Here is a 24,458-nt window from a genome sequence, read left to right as displayed (position 1 = left end):
CAGCTGATAGGACCAGGAGCAGTTTTTCCCAAAGATTACTTGAACTCTGTCAAGAGCTTTAAATTTCTCTTTTGAGTCAGACAAATTGCTAATATACAAAGAAAGCAACGTTTAAGCCAAGAAGTCCGTACAACTAGCATGCCTCCTGAGATGTTACCTTGAGAAAAAGACACCAAAGCCCAGCTGGTGTTGTGTGTGAGAGGGGCCACCCTGGGCCCTTTCCATCACTGAGGCTGCCTTTACTGCCCTGTACCAGAGGTGGTCATGTCTTTCCACCCATTTCCTTTAACCCCGCAAGGCAGGTGTAAAAAACCAGTCGCCGTGGAGCTGACTCATAAAAACCCCGTGTGTATCAGAGTACAACTGTGCTCCCCAGGGTTTGCAATGGCTGATTTTTCAGGATGAGATTGCCAGGCCTTTTTTTCAAGGCACCTCTGAGTGTGTCAACCACTTGCACCACCCAGGGACTCCACAGCAGGCACAGCTGTGTGTTAAACGGGAGGAACTGAAGTCTCCGAGAAGTGATATAACTGGCCTAAGGTCATTCAGCTGGTGGAGGCTGGAACCAAAATCCAAATCCAGGTCTGACTGACTCCAAAGCCCGGTTCTTTCCGCCCCATGAGGCCCCTCTGCTTTGCTGCTTACTGTGTAGTCAGAATCACTCTTCTGAATTCCAAGAGGGGACAGGAAGTCCTGACAAAAGCCGGGGCCTCCAGGGTAGCTCAGGATGAGAAACAAGTTAGGAGTCTGCCTGATTTCTTTGCATTTCTACCACACTTTGAAAAGGACAGACGGGCTTTGCTTTAAATGGTTTTATTAAAAACTGTACCAACCGACACGGGAAAAGATACACACACGTATGCATGTGAAGAACATAAAGCCAAATACTCTGTACAGGTAACAACAAAAAAAAAGGTCCCCATTACCCTCCCTCTCTTTCCCTGTGCCGTCTCCCAGAGGCAGTGTCCAGAGACCCCAGGGCAATTAACCCAGGGATGAACAAAATGCTACATTCTCAGTGGGTCTCCTCCTGGACAGCACCTGTGGGTCCTGGGACAGGACAGGCTGCTGGGCAGTGCTCACCGGGCAGAGAGAGGTGGCCACCTGCACAGAGGGGAGATGTGGCCCAGGAGCTGGCAGCTGCCTGGTAAGCACCACACCCTTCACACTGGATGCTGGCATATGTACAGATGAGCTCGCCTTTTTTTTTGCTTTTTCTTCAAGCCTCAAGTCCCCACCAGCTCTAAGTCCACCCAATGCCCACAGTGTCTCCTGGAGGCTTCACAGGCTGACAGGTTAACCCCTTCCTGAAAGAGTCCAGCCAGAGTGGCCTCTTCCCAAGGGTCCCCACCTACACAGAGGGACCCCACAGCTTCCTCCAGCCCCGCTGTAGCACTGATTGGCAGGAAGCCCCACAGATCTGCAGACCCACGGGTACCAACAGAAGTCTTCATGCTTCTGCTGCTCTCTGCCCCCTCAAGTCCCCTGAAAAGAGACAAGCTCTCTGGTTAACCAGGACAGTCACAGTGGCTCCCCTGGCCCCTTCCCAGGAGGCTTTGAGGTGATGACGACCCTCTTGGAGTCCCAAACACACCCCCATGCCAAGGCTGGAGCTGGGACTGGGGGTGGGGGTGGGTTTCTCTGGCCGAGACAGGTCAGCCTGGCCCCTCTGAACAGGCCTCATAAGCTCTGGACACAGACCCACTCCCTGGGGGCTGGAGGTCACAGAGAGGTGATCTTTTTCTACCTCAGATTGAGCAAGGGAAGGCCACTGCGGGGGTGGGGAGCAGCTCTCCAGCAGTCCAGACTTTGAAAGAGCAGAGGCCAGGCTAAGTCCTCCTCCAGCCTCCCTGGGGGAGTAAGATGTCTGGCCTGGGGGGCTCTCTCCCCAGCTGTGTCTACTGACTTCTAGAGACTTCTACTCTGGGTTTCTGAATTAGAACGGCTGTTCTGACCATGAATATCAGGCTTCCCTTTCTCCAGGGCATTTCTCCATGGAGGAGGGAGGTTTTCAGTCCCCCTTCCCACCCCAGCAAGTCACAAAAGCCCCACAAATCTTTAGCTGGTCACAGGTCAGGACCCAGGTCAGACTCTCCCCCCTTCTAAACCTTATTCCCCACCCCTTAACAGGAGACAGCCAGGCCCCCGGGGGTGGGGGCAGGGGCCCAGGCAGAGGGGCTGTCTCCTGAGGCTGAAAGTTCTGGCCAGCTCACCAGGGAGGGGGAAGGGACCAGTGTAGATGACTAGGCCAATTAAAACAGCCAGCCAGGAGGAACCTTGCTGCCTCCTGGGGCTATTCTGCCAGCTACCTCCTGGGATTTTTTTTTTGGCAGGGGAGGGAGAGTAAGAGTAGTGGACACTTTAAATTTTGCCCTGGCTTGACTAAGAACGGTGAGTTAGTTCCTGGCCTCGCACTGGATGGACAATGCAGTCAGACCACCTTCCACCTGGCTCCAGACTCAGTGTTCAGTGGGCTTGTCAAACTCGGGGTTCAGTTCTCCGTGCAAGCCACAGGGCATCCAGGCTGGGCCTGCCCAGGTCTCTGAAGCTGATGGCTGTGCCTCAGTACCAAGGCCTAGACCATCTGAGCTCACACACCTATGCACGTGTGGAAAGCTCAGGTGGAAAGTCTCCAAAGAGGGGTTCAAAGCGGCCGGTATAAGTAATCCTGATTTCCTTGTGTGTGCAGCCCGAGCACACATCAGCAACCTGCTCATCACAGCCTTGCTCCAGGAGAGGAGAAAACACATTTCTTACATATATATCATAAAATGGTACAGAGACATGCAGGGAAGGCTGGATTTCACAACGGTCAGCGTGTCCCAGAGCCAGCCTTCTTGCCTGTCCCCTGGGCTCCTTCTCCTTGTAAGCAGAAACTCACCTTCATAGCAGACAAACCATGGTACACACCCTGAGAATATAATTCTGGCCAAAAAGAGGTAATACCTCCAGAACATCCAAGCAGAACAAAACAAGGCTTATACACAGTTTGATGTTCTCCTCAGAGCCACTGTGAGTCCATATGGCACCTTTGTGCAAAACAGGAAAAGGCACCCCTTTTTCTGGGCAGAAACAGCCCACATCAAGGCATATAACTTAGCAGAGCACAGGCTGGATTTCAGCCTCCACTAGCTCCCTCTGTATGTGCCCTTGTGCAGTGAACAGCCTGCCCGACTGTACATCCAGATCAATGCCCCCTTCAACAGCACTGAAGACCTCCTCTCTGCAGAATCAGAGGAGCGTGGACTTGTTCAGATATGAGAGTCCATTTTGGATTCCTCCTCCAATTTCCTTAGGTAGCCCCTGGGGTCTTCTCTGCCCAAGGAAGCCACCTTTTCTTTGGGTCTTGCTTCACCTCTAGCACCAATGTTTTCTTTTCTTAGAAATGCAAAAGTTATAATTTAATTCCTAGATATCTGGTTAGCAGATTCCCTGTGTCTTTTCAGACAGGTCTGCTATCAGACCTGCCAGACCAGACAGGGCTGCTTTAAATTCTCTCCATTAGTGCCACAGCAGGGAGAGAAAGGAAGAAGTTCAGAGGCAGCGGTGCTCCTGCTGAGTTCCAGAGTGTGCCTTCTGGCCCAGCCCGAAGCTGAAGGAAGACAGGAAATGTGTCCCCAGCTTTGACGGTTCCACTCTGATCATTGTCTGTGACTCTAAAAGACACATTTCAGCTGACAAAGCCACTGTCCTGGCTTCTTCCTGTATCCCACTAGGTGTGAAAAAGGAATGGGGAAAGGAGGAGGAGGTACGTGGTTTCCAAGGAAACCAAGGGGTCTGGGTTCCTCTAGGGCTGACTGTTAATTATGGGTGGGACAGCCGCCACATTTCCCAGGCTGCAAACCTGTCCCTTTATGCCCTACAGGGGGTGCAGTGCAGTGGGCGGCTGGGTGTTTTGAAGGAGGAGCTGACAAAGGCACAAGCTGCTGCCACAGCACCATGATTGGCTATTCAGAGCATCCATGATTGACACCCAGCCAGTCGGTCCTAGGCAGCCAGACGTTGCGGTGGCTCTGCACCTCAGGACCAATCCTGGGCCCTCCAAGTGAGACCAGGTCAGATTTGAGGCCTACCCAGAAGTTTGGTTCACTTGACGGCACATTTGAGGGGTCCTTGGAGAAACCCAACCCTCCCTGAGGTCTGCTGGATATGACAGCGGCTGGGCAAGAATCCCTGAGCCCTTGAGGTGGGCACTGGCTGGGCCAAATCAGAACCCAGACATGGAGGCGGCTGACCGGCCTAGTGAAGTTGCCATACTCAGCTGGAAAGTCCCTGGCTGAAGCCCTGGTGGGGTCAAGCAGTGTTACCATCGAGACCACGGCCCCATTCACGGTGGAAGACTGATAGGTCTGGTGGAATTGGGAGTCCAGTTGAGTCTCCTTTTTCTTAACCGAGTTCCTGGGGAAAAGCTACAGTCCACTCCCCAGAGGACAGCACTAACTGGTCGTTTTCAACAACTGCTGACTGAAGAATCTACTTGTCAGAGCCTGTGGGAGGTCCCACAATCACAGACACATCAACAGTGTTTGACCAAGGCCCCCGTTCCTGGTTCCTGGTGGAGGCCTTGAACGAGGAAAGGCAGGTCCCGTTTGGGTATGTCTTATGTACACATGGAAAGAAATCTTAAAAATAAAAACACAAAACAACAAAAAACAACTTCACAAGACACAGTGCCAGTCCTCCCCGGTGTCCTTCCTATTCCAGACCGTGCTCCTGGTGCTCCACGTGAAGAGGGCAGCCCAGTCTCACCTAGGACCTGCCCCATTCCTGTTCTCTTCCCCGTTCACAGCGAGGTGGTGCAGGAATTGGAGAATCTGCCTCCACGCAGGATTTCGGTTCTGCTGGTGCTGAAAGGAAAATAGAAGACAAAAATCCATGTAACTCCCAAACCCAACTTTACAAGACTCCTTATCGTTTCCAATAAAAGTTCAGATATGCACTTCTCAGGGCGGCACGTTAATCTCATCAGTACAGCAAAGGGGCAGGGGTAAGGCAGTGTAAGGGGTGAACAGAGAAGTGGTGGGAGGAGCAGAAAGAGGAGTTCTCCTAAAACCACTGCAGTTTTAACATGAAAAAGAAAAGACCGGGCTCTTTATGCGCTGTGCACAAGGGGATTAAACTTCTCCCGGCTTGCAGGGTTTTCCAGAGTTTAGCCAAGTGCTGCTTTTAATCAGATTGGCTCCTGAGCCCCTCCAACCTCAGCTGCATGAACAACAAACTTTCTTCAGAAAGAAAGAGAAGAAGTCCCCCCTCTCCCCACCACTCCAAAGTAACACAGAGAACAAGGGGGAAGAGGGGGGGAAGCCTCCATCTGCAAGTGATTTGACACTGTGAAGGTCAAAGGGTTAATCTTCAATTTAAACCACACTGCTGAGGCAGCAAAAATCTGATTTCATCCAGTGCAAACACGCACACACACTGACACACAGACACACACACACACACTCCTGCGCCCGCCCTCTCTCCCCTTCCAGCATCTCCAGCTCAGTGCTGCCCTTTTTATAGCCGCTCTTGACAGTAAGCCATAAATAATCCCTCTTGGAGCGCTTTCCTACTGACTGGAGCCAATTAAACGTTAAGCAAGAACATACTTGAAAACAAAACAAAAACAAAGAATGCACACTACCTTCGGGGGTTATCCCAGGTCCTATTGTCAGGCAGGGAAGCCCGGGGCAAAGTTCAAGGGTCAGTGACTCACAGGGCTGTGGCTGGTGCCCCACCCACACAGGTACCATTTCTCAGGGGCCAGAGGAGGCCCAGAGGGGACTGAGGGGTGATGCGAGGGGGCAAGCGCTCTTCACAAGGCTGGAAGAGGCAAGGCTTTGTTCTCTCTTTGTCAGGGCAGGAGGACTAAGTGGGAGTCCTCCCCACTGGTCCTCAGCGGACGGAGTATAAAAATCTAGTATGCAGAAAGGAGCTATGACAAGCTAGACCTGGATTCCTTCAGTGGGCTCCTAAGCTAGAGACTTTACGGGAGGTGTCAGGCACAGCTGGAGCCCTCTCCTGGGCTGTCAAACACAGCATCAGCCCCACCAGGCCACTCCCTGTCAGGTGAGAGGCCCACAGAGTAAGACGTGGCAGAACTGGAAAGCGAGCCCTGGCAGGCTTCCTGGACTCCCACAGCACCACGGTTACACCTGGCCACCAGCCTTCCTGACCTTTCCCCAGGCAACCATGTGGGCTGCTGGGGTCCCCTTCACTCAGCCTGAGGCTACCAAGAGACAGAGGAGAGGACAGGAAAGGAGAGTCTCCCAAGGCTGACCTGAGGGCCCTGACAACCCAGGTGAACACAAAATGCCCCCACCCCCCCAACACTGTCCATGGAGAGCATTACGCTTTCCCCTATGGAAAAACAAAAAAAAACCCAAACCCATTGCTGTAGAGTCAATTCCGACTCATAGAGACCCTGCAGGATAGAGAAGAACTGCCCCATAGGGTTTCTAATGAGCGGCTGGTGGATATGAACTACTGACATTTTGGTTAACTGGAAAACAACCCAGAAAGTTGGAGGCACCGATACTGCTAGGAGAGAAAGGGAAGTCGGGTGTGCCCCAGGAGGAGGCCTGGCGAACTGTGACGCTGGAGACCGAACTGTGACGCTGGAGACCGATGGCTTCCTTGTGTTTTGTAAACAAAGATGAGTAAAAAGAGGAAACACACCCGGCTTAACAAAAGCTGGTTAGAGGAAAGCAGCGTGAAAACGGGCTCAGCCCCGCAGCAGCTGGGCAGAGCTACCCCCTCCTCCTGCTCCCCTGCTCCCCGCTCCTCACAGCTGCTGCTCAGGACAGGTGCAAAGGTCATACGGCAGTGGAACAGGAGGAGAATCCAGGAAGACTGATCCCTGGGGAGGCAGGTCGGCTGGAATTCCGAGCCTCCTCAGGTGCCTGTTTGAAAAGGCCAAGTAGTAAAAACATTAATGATCACAACAATAACAACACCAAGTGTGCCCGGCTCTGTTCTGAGTGTTCTACATCCTCGGCTTGAAGTGTGTTCCACGGAGCAGAGGCCTCAGCATCACCTGGGCCATCCTTAGAAATGCAGACCTACTGAATTAGAATGCACATTTAACAAACTCCCAGGTGATTCCCAGGCACATCATAGTCTCAGAAGATCACTGCGTGGCACAAACTGTTAAGCGCTTGGCTACTAACCTATAAGTTGGTGGTTCAAAGCCACCCAGCGCTGCTGAGGAAGAAAGGCCTGGTGATCTGCTTCTGTAAAGATTACAGCCAAGAAAACCCTATGGGGCAGTTCTATAACACATGGGATTGTCATGAGTTGGAATCAGCAGCAACAGGTTTGGTGTTTTGGTTATGGCGTGAGGAGCACTGCCCTGTATACACGAAACTCATTGGTCCTCTCAACAGCCCTATGAGGTCAGTATTTCTTATCATCCACATTTTATAGATGAAAAAACAAAGACGTTTGATAACTTGGTCACATAGCCAGTAAGAGGCAGGGGCTGGATATGAACCCAGACCATCTGGCTCTGGAGCAATGTCCTCACTTATTACCACTATGCTATGGGGGCCACCAACCATCTTTCTTTGTACCAAGGCACACTGTCTATCCCCCTTCACTACAGCAGTAGCAAAAGGTTCCGACAGAACATCTAGCACAACTGGCATAACAGAGTTTATAAAGAAAACGTTCTACATCCTACTTTGGTGAGAAGCATCTGAGGTCTTAAAAGCTTGTGGGCAGCCATCTAAGATACTTCACTGGTCTCACCCTGTCTGGAGCAAGGGAGAATGAAGAAAACCAAAGACATAAGGGAAAGATTAGTTCAAAGGGCTAACGGACCACAGCCTCCACCACAATGAGTCCAGTACAACTAGATGGTGCCCAGCTACCACCACTGACTTCTCTGACCGGGATCACAATAGGGGGTCCCAGACAGAGCTGGAGAAAAATGTAGAACAAATTTTAACTCACACACACTCACACAAAAAGACCAGACTTACTGGTCTGACAGAGACTGAAGAAAGTCCGAGAGTATGACTCCCAGACACCCTTTTAGCTCAGTAATAAAGTCGCTCCTGAGGTTCACCCTTCAGCCAAAGATTAGACAGGCCCATAAAACAAGATGAGGCTAAATGGGCACACCAGCCCAGGGACAAGGACAAGAAGGCAGCAGGGGACAGGAAAGCTGATAACGGGGAACCTAAGGTCAAGAAGGAGAGAGTGTTGACATGTCATGGTGTTGGCAACCAATGTCACAAAACAATGTGTATTAATTGTTTAATGAGCAACTAGTTTGCTCTGTAAACCTTCATCTAAAGTACAATAAAAAAAAGAAAATGAAAAGAAAAAAATATTCCAACAGCCAAGGAAGGGAAGGGAGAAGACAATTTCCATGATTGAGGGCATGGGCCAATCCCATCTCTTTATGTCTCAGTTTCTTCCAAATTCCCCTAATGGAGGACCCCTGTTGCCTGGGTAACTTCCTGGGCTCTGAGGTCTCTGGGGATGAGGCAAGGAAGCACCCTCACCCCCATGATTTGGGAACACTGGGGGACCAAAAGCAGCTGTGGGTTAGAGTCCTGTCAGACTGGAAGGCATTCCCATAGGCCAGCAGGACAAGGCCTAAACAGCCCTTTTCTGGATACCAACCTCAAGCTGTAACACAGACGTTCTCAAGCCTGCACACCCCAGAACAGCTGCCTAGGGTGGCTGTGGGCAAGCAGCCAGACTCAGGCTGAGATGTCCTCGAAGGAACTCTGAGACCCAGGTTCTAATCTTGGCTCTGCCTTGAACTAGCAAGTGACCTTGAAAAACTCAGTTCTCCCTCTCAGGGCTGTTTCCTCAACTATAAAATGAGGAGGCTGGACTAGATAATGCCATGAGAACCTTCTAGTTATATTATAAATCTAATATGAGCCATAATCTCTACTGGCAGAAGGTTGCTTTACCCGCAACAGTGTGTATCGTGTCATGGAAATATCCAAACAGCAGAATCTGTAGGAACAGGGAAAGGATCAGGAAACTCAAATCACTTAGGGAAATGGCAGGAAGATGCAGACTCTTAAATAAAGAGGTAGCCAGTAGACCCTCCTTTCACCTGACCCAAGACCTAGGAATCTTCTACATGTAGGCAGGCCTAGGTATAGGAGGCTGGGACACAGATACACCCTCAGAAAGGATCTGGGGTCCCTGCCTCTGCCTAGGAGAGTCTTTGGGCTCATGATTTGGTGAGGATGACACTATGGATGGTGGAGAGATGGCTGGACCAAGAGTCAGAGGACCCAACTTTAGGCTGGGATCTCCCACCAGCCTGTCTCTAAGCCCTCACTATCCTTATCAGTGAAATGAGAGTGCTGGATTAGATCAGTGGTTTCCAAACCTGACCATGTCAACAGAGCCAAAAGAGGTGCTGTCGAAAATGCAGAGTCCCTGGGCCCCATCTAGACCAAGTGGGTCAGAATCTCCAGGGGAGGGGCCCAGGAACTTATATTTTGGACAAGCTCCCTGGGTGACATTTTAAAAATCAGATGTATCTTTTATCATACATTTTAATTATCTAAGCAATTCAATGTTAATTGTAGAAAAACTGGAAAATTCAAGAAATTACAGAGGAGAAAATACAGTCGTAATCCTATAGCCTGGAAGAAAACCCTTAGTGATTCGGTGTTTCCTTCAGTCTCTTCCCACCAAAGTAAGGACTCACCCACAGGTAAATCCTGCCCAGGTGGTTCTGCGGCACCCAGGCCACAGCCAGGCACTTGGAAACCACAGAGGTACTTTCCAACCCTAAGGACAGGTGATTTGGAGTTTGTTATCTACAATTACCTGGTGTCAGACCTGGAAGGGGGGGACCTGGAGGACAGGTTGACTTCTTTGACAGCCCTGAGACTAGCAGAGCAGGGCCTGGGAACCCATCTACCATCCCATCAGCCCCCTCCGTGGGCCCGAGGAGATGCCACACGTCTCCGTCTTCTGCCACATGGCAGCCCCATAAGGAAACCCAACTGCTTGTACCAGAAGGATCAAAGAATACTCTGATTATGAGGGCCAACGATCAATAAAATACTTTTCTAAAAATTATACAAAAGAGCCTGACCAAAAAGGAAAGAAAAACGATTCGAAGGGAGGTCAGGGAGAGAAACAGTAAGGAGGAAGGAAATCAACATTCACCCAAAGGGACGAAGTACACAAAGACACGCAAACACCAAAGAACATGGATCCTTCCAGAAGAGGGTGTGGGGGAGAAGGGGCGAAGGAAGGGGTAAGCAGTAAGGAGGGTGCTCGGCCTCTGACACCCAGGTACCTGGCCCAGTGCCCCGCACATAATCTGAGATCGGTGAGTGCAAACCTCCAGAGCAAGGCCCAGCTCTCCCACACTCTGCTGGAGCTCCCCTCACAAATCTGGGAACCTGCAAAGAGTGAGGGTTCCCAGAATGCATAGTCAGGGGGCCCGCCTGGGTGGGGGAGGGGTGGAATGCTGGTAGGGATTTAACCTTATACCAGAGCCCTCAAATCCACAATGTCTGGAAGGTAGAGTCAGAGTCCCTGGGTGGTGCAAACAGTTAACATGCTTGGCTGCTAACTGAAAGGCTGGAGGTTCAAGTCCACCCAGATGCACCTTGGAAGAAAGACCTGGCAACCTACTTCTGAAAAATCAGCCACTGAAAATCCTATAGAATGCAGTTCTACCCTGACACACATGGGGTCGCCATGAGTCAGAGTTGATTCAGTAGCAACCAGTTAGAGGACAGGGTCAAGGCATGGAGGGAAAGAATAGAAGTGAGGGCTCCCAAGGAGGGGGTCCTACCATGGTGGGTAAAAGTATTCTCTTCTGTCAAGAGGGCATGACCAGGCATTAGAGACCTATGGTTCTCCTTTGAGTCAGTCTTACATTCTTGCTGTGCCAAGGGATGAAGGCAGTCAGTCAACAAGTGTTTAAATCACCCCTACTGTGTGCAAACCACTGTCACTCAATACATGTCCGTTCAGCCTGTACATCAGGAAACACGTGAGGGTGCACAGTAGATATTCCACAAGTGCACGCTGCACTGACTACACACAAGTCAGCCTTGCAAGATAACCCAGTTGTCAGGGGCCAGGAACAAGTGATGTCTGGCCAGGTCTAAAGATTTACTTTATGTGATAGCATCAGCCTCTTGCATGGGGAGAGGCCCAACTAGTAAAAGGCTTTCTTTTTTTTTTTAAAGAGCTGGCTGTGCTGTCTGACAAGGTTGGATTACACAAATCAAACTCTGTTTCATCCCCCGTGGCCTCCGCCCTGAGCACAAAGACTGTTCCCTGCCTTCTCTGGATAAAAATCTCCCTCTACCTCTCCCCCTGTAGATCCAATTCACACCCTCTGGGGACTTTGTGTGTCCTCAGCATTCCGGAAGCTCCAGCAAGAGCTAATTTATCCCAAAGAATCAGAGAACAAAGCAAAGCAATGCTGCACCTAGCTTTAAAAGAACCTAACACGTGATACGCAAACCTACCAGATAACAAGTTGTAATGCCTCATGCTTAGAACACACAGCCCTTCATGTTTTATTTAGAAAGAACTGTCCTCTCTTTTCATCTGATCCTCACAAAGACCTGGGACCTACAGATGGCACGTATGATCAAATCCATTTTACAGATGGAGAAGCAAAGGCTCAGAAGTTATCCCAAGCGAGTTAATTGGGGGTGGGGGTAGGGGGTTACTTGAACCCCTAACTTCTGACTCCAGAGCTACATTCATTCACTAAAATATTAGTGTATTTATTCGCATTATGAAAATAGTATTTGCTTTTCAAAGAGAATCACCATGGAACTGCTCCCCCCTTATGTTTAAAGACATTGTTTCCAGATCGTTAACTATTCAGTAAGGATGCTGTGGACCAGAAAAAATAAAGCTTTTCAGAGTCGGAGCTAACTGAAGATCAAACAGAAACAAAGCTAAAACTGGTCTGAAGTTATAACTTCAGACCACGTTCTGAAACCATGCTCAATTTCTTTAAAACGCAGAACTGTGTATATGCTACTTCACAGGGAGAGACCAAGTGAACCTCTCCCCTTTCCCCTTCATACCCTAAACCTACTCAAGCCAAGGCTGAAGGAAAACCCTTCCACTGAGAGTAAGAACACTCGAGGGAAGAGAGACTTTAGGAAAATTCCACTTGAAAGAAGTTGGAATGGTGTTTTTGTTCAATTCAGTCAGCTTTTATTGAGCACCCAACTGAGTTATGAGGGATACAAAGACAATTAAGATGTAAACCTTATTCTCAATTATTTTACAATCTAATGGGAGAAAAGTAATGTTATGGATTGAATTGTGTCCCCCAAAATATCTGTCAACTTGGCTAGGTCATGATCCCCTTGTACGATTGTGTGATTGTCCACCATTCTATATTCTGATGTGATTTCCCTATATGTTGTAAATCCTATTACTATGATGTAATGAGATGGATTAGTGGCAGTTATACTGATGAGGTCTACAAGATCAGATAGTCTCTTAAGCCAACCTCTTTTGAGACATAAAAGAGAGAAGTGATCAGAGAGACATGGGGACCTCATACCACTAAGAAAGCAGTGCCAGGAGCAGAGCGTGACCTTTGGACCTGAGGTTCCTGCACTGAGATACTCCCAGGGCAAGTGAAGATTGATGACAAGGGCCTTCCTCCAGAGCCAATAGAGAGAGAAACCCTTCCCCTGGAGCTGACGCCCTGAATTTGGATTTGTTGCCTACTAGACAGTGAATTTTTTTTTTTAGTTAGACAGTGAGAGAATAAATTTCCCTTTGTTATATTTAACTTATTATACTTTATATTTAATATATGTAAAATAATATAAATACTTGGGGTATTTCTGTTACAGCAGCACTAGATGACTAAGACAAGTAATAACACAAAGCTAAGTGTGGCATAGGGCAGAGCAGGGTCAGGAGATGAATGGGAGCTCTATGGTGTTCTAGCTTTCTGGGATGAGCTTACTGAAGGGCAGGTATGGGATGGAAGACCATGGTTCTAGAACCAATCAAATCTGTATAGTTCCAGGCTCAGCCACTTACAGTGTCACGTGGCCACGTGATTCCACTTCTGTGAGCCTCAGCTTCCTATAAAATGGGGGCCTAGAAGTATAGGGTTGTTGTGATGATTGAATGAGGAGAATATACACAAATACTGGGCCCAGTGGCAGTACCCACACTTCCCTCCTGAGCACAAGCAACACCCAGGACCCACGTCACTTTGCCGAGCACTTCCCTCAACACACTCTGCTTACATGGGCCACCCCAGAGCACTACCTTCCCAGCAGATGTATGAAATCCTGGGGAAATCCCTGACTTCCCACCCTGAGATGGGTCATGGCAGCCAGGGGCAGCTGGGCTCAGATTTCCAAGCTGCCAAGATGGGTGAGGGATTCTGAAACCCACATGGCAGCCTGTTGGGCCCAGTGGGTTTACTTCCCGAGGCTGCCTCTGACCCAGACACCTGAGCAATGGGTAATGTGGCAAAACGGAGAAGGAAAAAAATACTTCTTGCCAAGAACTTCCTCAGCCCAGCCAGCAGTGCTAAAAGGACATCGAAGCCACCAGCCATTGCCACCATGGCAACAACGATCACTTCTTCAAGGAAGAAAAGGCAGCCTTGGGCCAGGCAACTCTCAGTTGAAGACAGAAGGGTTTCCTCTAAAACGACTAAGTCCGTGGGCTGTGGGAATGGGGGTACAGGGCTGTGCTGTCCCATTGGGTGCCCTGAGCTTGGCTCATCACCAGCATTCCATACCTCCATGGCCTGGGGGTAGGATTCCTGAGGCCTTACTCAGCTTCCCCAGGGACCGCTCTGTGTTTCAGTTTTCCTCGGCCTCCATGAAGCTCACAGGCACCTTCTCCAGGAATCCGGAAGGAACAGTGGTGTGTGTGCCCTGGTCAAAGGTGAGGGAGGAGGGGGCTTGGGGGGGCAGGTCTACTGTGGGCCTACACAGCTGAGGAGAAGAAACCCCAAGGGTCTGACCCCCAACTTGAGGCCTTTGCAGCTGGCTGTTGTTGTCCTGTCTGGGGTCAGAGTCCTGGACAGGACAAGGCAAACTGGGCAAGGGAGAAAGTTGGAACCTTCCCCCTCAACACATAGACTGACGGTTCTTGCTCTGGTCATGGAACATGCCCTCTTGGCGGCCAGATGTGGATCAAAAGGCAAACCAAACACTTTTCTTTATCCTTCTGTCTGTGTCTCCCCCGAGCCCCTCTCCTCTTTTCCTGGTCCCCCTCCCCTGAAAACAAAAGCAAAAGCCAAGCCCCACCCCCACGGCCTGCCTTGGTCGGGAGGGAATGGACTGTCCGGAACTTCACGGCCCTTCTCCTGGAAGAGAGAGCAGTCAGGTGCAGAGTGTGTGGGGAACTCGGCCTCTAGTCAGCCACGCTGATGACTCAGAAGCTAAATATAGCGAGCGATATAAACAGAGCCAGCCACAGAGCAAACACAGGGCCCCGAGCCCTGGCACAGCCTCTCACGCACACCCTCTCTCGACAGCCCCTCCCCGACCCTCACTGTCCCCTGGCACTGTCCTAGGTGGACCTGCTGCTCCCGGGACAGAGGCCGGCTCCTCAGGAGCCCTTCTCACTCTAGGGCGAATCTCTGGGACCTCTACCCAGGGCTGCTGCATTCAGAGGCTAAGCAACTTCATTAGCCGCCATCTGAGCCTCAGAAAACCACTCACCAACCAGGAGAGCATCCCAAAGGGTCAGGAAGCAGTCAGGGGCTGCCTGAACAAAGGATCCAGGCTGCTGGGCTGCTAGTGAAGTTGCTAGTTAATAAGCCATGGGAACAACAATTTGAGCATAGCTTCTAAAAGAGCTCCCCACGAACTACAAAGCCCAGTCAAGCGAAATCCTAAAGCCCTCTTTTAACACATTTCCCAAATTGTTAAACTGCCCATATCTTAGTAGTTACATGTATTACAATGTGCAAAGGGCTTTCACATCAACTGTGCAAGGTAAGTATTAGAAACTCAGGCTCGGAGAGGTTGAGTGATTTGCCCATGAACACAGAACTGGTAAGTGGCAGAGCTGGGATTTTAAACCAGATCTGTCTCCAAGTCTAGGACCCTTTTTGTGATACTGCAACTAGAGATGGTTTTAACTGAGTGGCTGACATTTTTCTCAGATTTCATTTTCCAGAATTTATAATTACTATTCAGGGAATTTCTAAATCCGACTGTCCTGAATGGAGCCATTTCTGGTCCAAGTGAAAAAGCAATTTCCAGCACGAAGAATTTCAACCCTCCTGTAGCTTTACTCACTCAGCAGTCTACGATAGCTGCTTTTTTAAGGATTCTTGGCTTCTTAGAGTTGTCCTGAAATACTCCCACACATTTCAAGACGATGCCATTGGGAAAACTTTCCTAAGGAAAGGGGCACCAGCTACTTACTGCCTCTTTGCCCCTTCTTAGGCCCCTGCAGGAGACCATGCAACAGGGAAAGGAAAGAAGTTAGAATTCAGACCTTCTGGCCAGATCAGCCCATACGCAGTTAGGAAGCAAACCTGCACCCTCTCCGTCTGTGCAGAAGCTGGATGGACACACGAGCACCAGGGCGCCACCCTCACAGAGCCCCAGCCAAAGATAGGTCCCAGTCAGCAGACCACTGGGGGTCACTGCTGTAGCTGCTCAGCCCACAGAGGAGTAGAGGGAAACCTCCCACTTCTGACCCAGCCAAGGAAGAGCAGGGTGTGCAATGAGGTTTGTAAATGCTTTTACTTCCACTCGCTCTGCCTCCAACTCTTTTGCTGCTTTAGAGACCCCAAGGGCTGCCAGTGAACCCCTCACTGACTCCGATCTTCTGCCTCGTATCCTGACTGTCGGCCCAGGGAGCCACCCTGATCACTTGGGCAACCAGACCAGACCTCCACCTGGCAACGCTCCAAGGGAAATGCGTGGAGAGGACGCCTGGCCTGCGTAAACTGACACCAGGGGGATTTGGGATCTGTTGCATCTGGGCTCACGTTGATATGCTCAATTTGCCATAATGCCGTTCTATAACAGACCACCCCCTCATTATACCCTCCCCAGCACTACTCCACGTCTGCTAGGGAGGTTTCTCTTGGCGCAGAAATAACTGAGGTCCATAACCATGGACAAAAAGCGGGAGCTCACACTCCCTGCAGGACTCATGGACCACTGGCCACTGAGGTCCCAGGACACTGGCCCAGATCTGAGGAGAAAGAAAATGGCCAGGAATCCTCAATTTTCTATTCTTTCTTGGGTTGTTCCTCTCAGCTCTCTAAGCTCAGCCTAAAATGATGGGGAATGGCCATCACCGACACACATTTCCCTGGTCAAGGCAAGTGGAGTAGAACTCAGGAGAGGCAGCTCTGCTCAGGGGTCAGCTTGGCAGGTGGGTGGGAAATGAACCGTGACCAAAACAAATATGGGGCTGATCAGAATTATAAACAGAGAAAAACAAACATTAAGGAAAACCTATCATGTGCCTGGAGTCCCTGGGCATTCACCTGCTAACCAAAAGGCTGGCAGTTCAAATCCGCCCAGAGGTGCCTTGGAAGAAAGGCCTGGTGATCCACGTCTGAAGAGTTCTACCTAACATACATGGGGTCACCATGAGTCGGAATCAACTTGATAGTAGCTGGTTTACTATGTGCCTGGAACTTTTGTAAGTATCCTCCCACTCAATCTTCACGATAAAATTCTGTGGTATTAGCTCCAGTTTACAAAAGAAGAAATAGGCTCAGTGGAGCCAAGTGACTTACCGATGGCTAGCAGGTGGCAGGGAGCCCTGGTGGCATAGTGGTTAAGAGCTTGGCTGCTAACCAAAAGATTGGTATTCTGAATCCACCAGCCACTCCTTGGAAACCCTATGGGGCAGTTTTGCTCTGTCCTATAGGGTCACTATGAGTTGGAATCAATTCAACAGCAATGGGTTTGGTTTTATAGAGTAGGTGGCAGAGCTGGTATCTAAACCTAGGCCTTTTGTCTCTACATCAAAAGCCTAGAGACTTAATCCTAAATCACTCCCTTTCCAGTGCCTCAGTTTCCCTACCTACAAAGATGAGGAAAAGGATAGGAAAGAAGATAAAGGATAAGCAAGGATGTAGGAGTAACAGCAGTACTATCTAAAAAAAAGTATCTAGATAGGAAATATTGACCATAATTTATGTAAGAGGCAAATTCAGAAAATGACTTAAAACTGGTTGCTAAAGGTTCTACCGGGACTACCAATGCTCCATTTGCCTGTAGCCATCGCCTAGCCCTGTGGGCAGTGTCAGCTCCTGGTAAAGGTCTGTGAGCAGCTGGTGGGGGCTCCAGGGAGAATTCTCAAGGAGAAGATGAAAAGTGGGGCCTAGCCCTTGGTAACGGAAAACTTGGAAAAACCTGCTCTTTAGGCTAGAAAAGCCCCACTGCCTAGCCTCCTGCTACTGTAGGGTAGGAGAAGCAGGCAGATGGCAGGACGGTGGGGGGCACAGGGAACTCAGGAGCCAGTGTGGGCTGAGATGCAGGGAAGGGGAGTCTCATGTAGCTGACCTCCGGCTCTGCCTACTCTGCCCCCTTCCCACCCTCCACCCCCCGCCTGGGATGGCTCTGGCTGAGAGGACAGCACCCTTTCTAGAGCTACAGCAAGACTACTGGGTTGACCCTGTGCCTTCAAAAGAGCAATCCCAAACTGGGGGAAATGATGCCAAACAGCAAAGAGCGGAGTCAGGCTTCTCTGTCCTGTTCAGAACTGAGTCAGGAAGAAAGCCCCTTGGACTGTGTTCTAGTCCTGAGCCAGGGCACAGCTGGGCAAGGGAGGCCTCCCAGCCTGCTCCCAAGCCTATTATAAAAAAAAAAAAATCCAAACCCATTACCGTTGAGTCAATTCCGACTCATAGCGACCCTAGAGGACAGGGTAGAACTGCCCCACAGGGTTTCCAAGAAGCACCTGGTGGATTCGAACTGCCGACCTTTTGGTTAGCAGCTGTAGCTCTTAACCACTATGCCACCAGGGTTTCCCCCAAGCCTACTGGGTCTCCCCCAAAGGATGGGGGACTATTCTGGGAAACAACTGTTGAGAGAGATCAGACCCACTGCAAATGAGGAAAGCTGCCTTCTAGACAGCTGAGATGAGCCTAGAAGGCCCACAGCCACTGTGTCCTCCCATCAGCTCTGAGCTGGGCTCAGTCACAGGCCTGAATAACTAGGGTGGAGTGAATGGGCAGGAAGAAGGCCAAGAGAATGAAACCAAGAATCAGAGTGAGTCCACACATGGACTGAAGCAGAAACTCTAAGCCAAGTTTCCACATAACACTCAAAGGAGGTAAGAGGGACTGGCGCTCTGGGCCAGAGGAGGCAGGGCTGCCTTTTTATCTAAGCATAGGATCACCCTCCCTCGCTGATCACTAAGTCACCAGGGATAGCCTACCAAGATCAGGGCTAGCCCTACCTCATTCTTAAATACTTCCCACAGAACTCCTTGCCAGAGGGCACTAACCACTTTGAACCCCTTATGGCTTATTCTCAGGAAGCCCAAGGCCAGTTCCTCCCCCGACCCTATCCTCCATTGCTAGCGGTGGTTTGGCCCTTGTTACTGATACTAGCTGTCGCTGTGTCGGCCCCCAGCTCATGGTGACCCTGTGCACAATGGAAGGAAATGCTTCCCAGTCCTACACCACCCTCACAATTGGTTGCAGATTGGAGTGTTGTGAACCACAGGGTTTTCACTGACTGAATTTTGGAACTACATCGCCAGGCCTTTCTTCCTAGTCTATCATAGCCTGGAAGCTCCACTGAAACCTGTTCAGCATCATAGCAACACTCATGCCTCCAGTGACAGACTACTGGTGGTTGCACATGAGGTGTATTGGTCAGGAATCGAACCCAGGTCACCTGCACGGAAGGCAAGACTTCCACTACTGAACCACCGCTGCACCCATAACTCCTCCAATCACTTGAAGTTACTCACCTAATCTCAGGGTCTGCCCAATCACGGGAAGTTATTTATTCCCTTGAGTTCCTGACAGACAGACACAGACACACAACCCGCTGGGCGAGGGACACCAGTCTCAGAGGTAAGGAATATATTCACTTCTAGGCGGCGTCTCTGCTTCAGCAGTGGTTGTCCTAGCAGGGATCCGGCTTCAGGCTCCTCTCTCTGCCTTGGCAGCCATCCAGGAAGCCAGCCCGGAGAGGAAGGGTTAAGTGCCTGAGGGCCCAGCTCCGACGGTAACAGGGCCGGGCAGCCTCCAGCCTGTGGCACAGAAGGCTCTCCAGCACGAGCCTGCCAGCCGCCGCCTTTGTTGATGGACTCTGCCACATGCTCGGCTGACACGCGATGCTCCGCCCTGGCGGGGCTGGTGCCAGGCTGCTGGCCAAGCAGCCGGCCCAGTGCCCGGCCACCCGTCCCGCTGGTCTGGAGATAGTCTCTGAGGTACACTCTCCAGCGTCCCAGGCCCCAGTTCCCAGACAGAGACAGTGAGGAGCAGCCTCCCCAGCTGGAAAGTGTCAGGTTACAACTGGTTCTACCACTTTCCCCCACTCAGGCCTCATCCCTCCGCCTGGCTACCCGCTTCCCCCTGCACCTCAGCCAGGCACCCCTCACTGTCCAGTCTCACCGCAGCACCCTGAAAATCTTCCCCTCAGGTCTGTAAGGGACAATTCCCTGGCTATGAGAAGAGACTGCCTGTCAATCCGTTGTGTAGCCTCTCCCAACATCCCACTCTTAAGGTGCCTGAGTCGAGAACAGGCAGATAACCAACTTGAAGCTCAGACATGAAGGCAAGAGTGCTTATCCAGTCAGGGCCATCCAGTCCCTGGGAATCACAATAGCCAAGGCCAAAACTCTGGGACCCTATCCTTGAGGCCTGGCAGAGATAGAGCTGCTGATAAGAGAACAGAGGCATGCCCGGCCCCCCAGGCCCCATGCCTACCCGCTGCATATGAAGCCGGTGGAAGTGGTCTGCAATGCACTGAAGCTTTCGGGCAATCTGTACCTCTGCTCGATGTTGCCACTGCCCTTCAGGGGGCTGCTCCCCAAGTGGCAAGCCTGCAGGGAAACTGGCAGGGAGAGGGAGCCGGTAGCCAGCATTGCCTGCAAAAGATAAAGGGCCCACATCTTAGCATTCTCCAGAACTGCCCCATCCTCCCGGTGGCCCACACTCCAGACTGATACTCAGGGCCAAGCTAAACCCTAGAGTGGGAAGGGAGAGGGACCCAGCCTGCCTTCATCAGGGCACGTGGCCAAGCTTAGACAGCCTGACTTGCCTGCTGCCCCAAGTGTTTAAACTTTGAGGCTAGGAGGCTAGAAGTGCATGATCCCAATCTCCCCTTCCATGCCGTGGCAAAGGCCAGGGTAGTAACATGTAGGGGTGAACCTGCCAACCTTTTGCCTTTATTCATCAGGCTACACTTGACCACAATGTATTATTCCTGTAGTAGCAGGCTGAAATTCTCCTCTAGAAAAGCACTGGAAGCAGCTCTCTAGAGCTTCTGGGCTGAGCTAAGCAAGTGACAAAGAAAGAGAAGGCCAAAAAGCATCTTCACTTTTTCAGTATAATAGAAGAGGGCTGGTCTCAGCTCCCAAAGCTCTGGGCAGCAGTGCAAAACCGAGGGAGAGAAAAATCTTCAGACCCACCGAGCAGCCAGGTTCCTCTGGAGACATCCGAAGTGAGAGCACAGGCATCAGAGCCGCCACTAGGGGTGCCCGTCCGCCCGCCTCCTCCGTCCGTGCCCTCTCTGTCTTCATCCAGCTTATCAGACTCCGCCACAATCACTTTGCCAGAATTGCCCTACAGGGCAGCCCCCCCGGGAATAACTGCAGAGTCTCCTCACTGCTCCATCAGACACACGCAAGATAGCCTCTGAACCTTTCCCCTCCCTCCAAAAGCTACTGCATTAAAGGAAGAAAACAGGCTGAGTGTCTAGCCCTGCCCTTTGGCCAGCGGAGGGCATATGTCTCATAAAACAAGCTATTTAAGCCCACAAATGAAGGGGTCTTGTAAGATTTAGCCTTGGAAAGAGCCCCTCTGCTGGCACAGAGCCCAGGCAGGCCTGACCTCTTTCTCCAGTTCCCCTTCCAAGCACAGAAAGTCCCGAATGACAACTGAGGGCCACCTTCTGCCTCGAGGAGCCTTCCCTCCCAGAAGGGGATGGGTTTTTCCCTTCAGTGTTGACAGTCACAGAGCCCCCAGCCACATCAGGGCCACATCAGCCACTATGGAAGGCCCATCACCACCAGAACACGAAAGGCTGGGCCACTCACGGGGGCACAGGATGGGAACGCTGAGGCCCAGTACCCTCCCTCCAGCTCAAGAAAACACCATGGGCCCAAGGATCCCTCTGAGAAGGGACCAAAGAACAGAAAGAAGGGCAGGACAGTTTGCCTCCTTGGGGCCCGAGTAGAACCGGTGAGAAACAATACCAAGCAGACAGGCAGGAGGTAAGAGTCAAGGAATGAACTGCCCCTGCTGCTCAAATTGGGGAAGGAAATAATAGCAAAGGGCAGGTTTGGGGAGGGAAAGTCCCCTCTCTCCCCCCAACTTCTATGGGAGGAGTTCTGAGGCTAAGAGCACTCACCATAAAAGAGTCGCTGGGGTTCCTCGGTCACCCCACAAGGCAGCATGACACCCTGGCTTGGGGAGGCTGGGCTGAGGGTCTGAGTTGCCTTGTCCTCCTGGCTGGTGTGTCGAAGCCCAGGGCCACAGCAGTGGGTGAGAGGGAAGAGCTGAAGCCGGCTGAGGGGGCAGTCCAGCTGGCTCTGGGCAAACAGGTCAGCAGAGAGCAAGCCCCCGGGCTGGGTCCCAGGCTCCCCCTCCTCTGGTTGGAATACATCATCCTCCAGCTCCTCCACACACTGAGATGGCTCCATCTCCCCTGTCAGTGAGCAATGCAGGCATCTGGGATGCTGCCCCACCCAGGCCATACCTGAAAGGACTCCTCTCCTCTCCCCTCCCTTCCTTCTTCCCTGCTCCCCCCTTCTTTGAGGGAGCTGGGCCAGGGTCTGATGACACACCATCCTGGCAGTAAAGCAGCACCAAGGGTGACACCCACCCCCAAAGTGTGGACTGCTTCAAGTTCAGGGACTCTCCACACCCCTTCCCTGGGCCACCTTCCCCTCGGCCTCTTCTTCTGACCCAGGCCAGTCAAGAAGCTGGACTCAGAGGGTTGTGAGCCATGGCAGGGGTAGATCAGCTGCTATGGGCACATAGGGTAAACTGGGGAAATGTAAACAGGGCTAGTCTCTGAGCCGCTGGGGTGGGGAGGGCAGAAGGGTGCTACAACCTTTCTGACTGGCTGTACACACAGTGCGCACAACACACACACACACACACACACACACACACAATCACTGTCCTAAGGTAACCACCGAGCTTTCAGCTCAGTCTGAGCGGAGCTCCAGGCGCAGGAGCAATAACAAAAGCCTGCAATCCTTCTGCAGCCAGGTTCCCTCCAAACCTGCTAAGCCCCGCCCTGCTGGCCATCAACTCTCCACCCTCCTCCACCCTCCACTTACTCAACACAACAAACCGGCTCAGTGGTGTGGTAAAAAGCATGTCTTGGGAGAGGGAAGGGAAAAAGGCCCACCAAGTTAGTCACTGCAGCTCTCAGGAGGGCAGCAGAGCTGTCTGTCCACCACTGGCTGGCCAAGAGAGCAGGTCCAGTATCTGGGAAAGTGTCCAGCCAGCTCAGACTACGCACTAGCCTCCCGGACTGCAAATCCCTGTCCCCACAGCCTACCATTCTTGGCAGCGCTGAACCTGAGATTGGTACAACCTGCCTCACAGAAGGAAGTGAAATTCGGCCCTCTCTTTGTGACCTCACTAGCTGCCTGTACTATTCAAGTTGTTGATATGAGTTTCTCGGTGATAAAGAAGTTCCTCTTGCTCCACCTGATGGCTCTTGGAAGTCTGCACTTGGAGCCACCCAGCATCTTCTGCTCCCAGCCCAGCCCCGGTACACACACACACACACACCCCAGGAACCCCTTTGCCCCTGGGGCCAGGAGCATCAACCACCTCTGTGGTTAAAGATATGGACAGACAGTTTGTCACTGTCAGACTCAATTAGAGATCTCTGGGGATTCTGTCCCCCAGTCTCTTGCCTTTGAAGAACAAGTCAAATGGTTTGCGGGTTGGTGAAGTACTTGAAGGAATCTCAGTGTAATTCAGAAATCCTTGTTCACCCAAATACACACTCTCTCTTGGGTGCTTGCCTCAACTCTCCCTCCCTGAGCTACCTATGGTCCTGTCTCCACCCTCCTCCCTGGAGAATGAGATGCCTGCCAGGATGGCAAAGCAGGCACTATCTTAGGATAGTGTTTCCCAAAGGGGAGGGCACTCCAGCTTATCAGCACCAGGAAACAAAGTTTTCCGTTGAATGGACCAAGAGCTGTCCTGCCAGTCACCTGGCAGGGGCTTCCCTCCTGCCCTTCAACCCAGAGTGATGGCTACAACCTAAGAGGGGGCCCTCCAAGGGGCAATCACAAGCAGGAGTCATTGTCTGGTTTTGCCTTTGAAGCCTGTCACCTACCTCTCGCCCAGGCAAAGCCCCAAAGTTAGACCCTTGCCTGGGCTGGAGAGTGGGGGAGGTGCAGCCAGAAGGTGTGGCTCTGTAAACCCCAGGGACCTCTTCCACTCCCCAGGTACTGCAGGTGGATCTCCTGTGGTAGAAGGTCCCGAGGCATGCTGGGCAAATTCAAGTTTAAGCCAGAATAGCGCTTAGAAGAGACCTTCTGCCTCTTCCCCTGAGCTGAAGAAGCCATGTCCTGACCGGTGTGAGGGGGACACTTCCTGACACCACCACGAGGGATCACAGCCTCTAAGGGCTCTAACAGGGATGCTGAACTTAGGCTCCTCCCAGGAGAGAGCAGTGACTAGACACTGGTCCTTGACTGTGGCTAAAGTCTGGGAACACACACACACACACACCTGGGTGACTCCAGGAAAGAGTGTCAGTCTCCGGGTCGTGACGCCAGGGCTCCGCGCCAGGGTCCAGCGTGACGAGCACTCGGGGGCTTGGCGCCCAGATTCGATTGGGAAGGAGGGAAAAAGCTCAGCTGTTAAGGAGAGGAGGCTTCAGGCTCCGCAGGACGCCCACAACTTCCCGCTCTACCCCAAAGTCAGACCCAGAGGATGGGCCGTTCTTGGGCGCCCAGGTCCGCTCAGCAGTGCACCCCCTCCTGCCCACCAAGACCCAACTCCTCCGAATCCCAAACGCTACCCTCAAGTTCCCTCTTGCGGCAGCGCACCCAGATGTGGGCTGTGCACCCCGTTCCCGTACCCCAGCGTCCCAGTACTTCATGGTCACCCCAAACGCCCGCAGCCCAATTCTTCCCGGGCCCCCACGCGCAGCGCGACTTTGCTCCCCACTTGCCCGAGGAGGTGCGATCCAACTCCGCCCAGCCCCCGGCCGCCCGGGCGCTCACCGGGCAGCGGCGGCAGGCGCGGCGAACGGACGGCGGCGGCAGCAAGCGCTGGCGGGCGCTGGTGGACGAGACTCAACACCGTGCGGTATTGTTTCCAAAATACCCCCGCTCGG

General features: G+C 51.8%; 1 protein-coding gene across 2 annotated transcripts; it reads right to left on the bottom strand.

Moving 5' to 3' along the window:
* Positions 1-803: 803 nt before the first annotated feature.
* On the bottom strand, positions 804-24,458 carry BMF (Bcl2 modifying factor). Of its 2 annotated transcripts, XM_049898405.1 has the most exons (5): positions 24,346-24,458; positions 23,849-23,976; positions 21,498-21,794; positions 19,853-20,013; positions 804-4,847 (listed from the first exon to the last, which is right to left on the bottom strand). In XM_049898405.1, exons 3-5 carry the CDS (start codon positions 21,787-21,789, stop codon positions 4,746-4,748), a joined length of 555 nt encoding a protein of 184 aa, XP_049754362.1. In that variant the 5' UTR covers positions 21,790-21,794; positions 23,849-23,976; positions 24,346-24,458; the 3' UTR covers positions 804-4,745. The 2 variants fall into 2 exon arrangements, with proteins under 2 accessions (XP_049754362.1, XP_049754361.1); XM_049898404.1 differs by having other exon boundaries at positions 23,849-24,458.

This window comes from Elephas maximus, chromosome 10 (assembly GCF_024166365.1).
Source record: "Elephas maximus indicus isolate mEleMax1 chromosome 10, mEleMax1 primary haplotype, whole genome shotgun sequence".
NCBI classification, from domain to species: domain Eukaryota; kingdom Metazoa; phylum Chordata; class Mammalia; order Proboscidea; family Elephantidae; genus Elephas; species Elephas maximus.
This window is presented reverse-complemented; position numbering and strand designations above follow the sequence as displayed.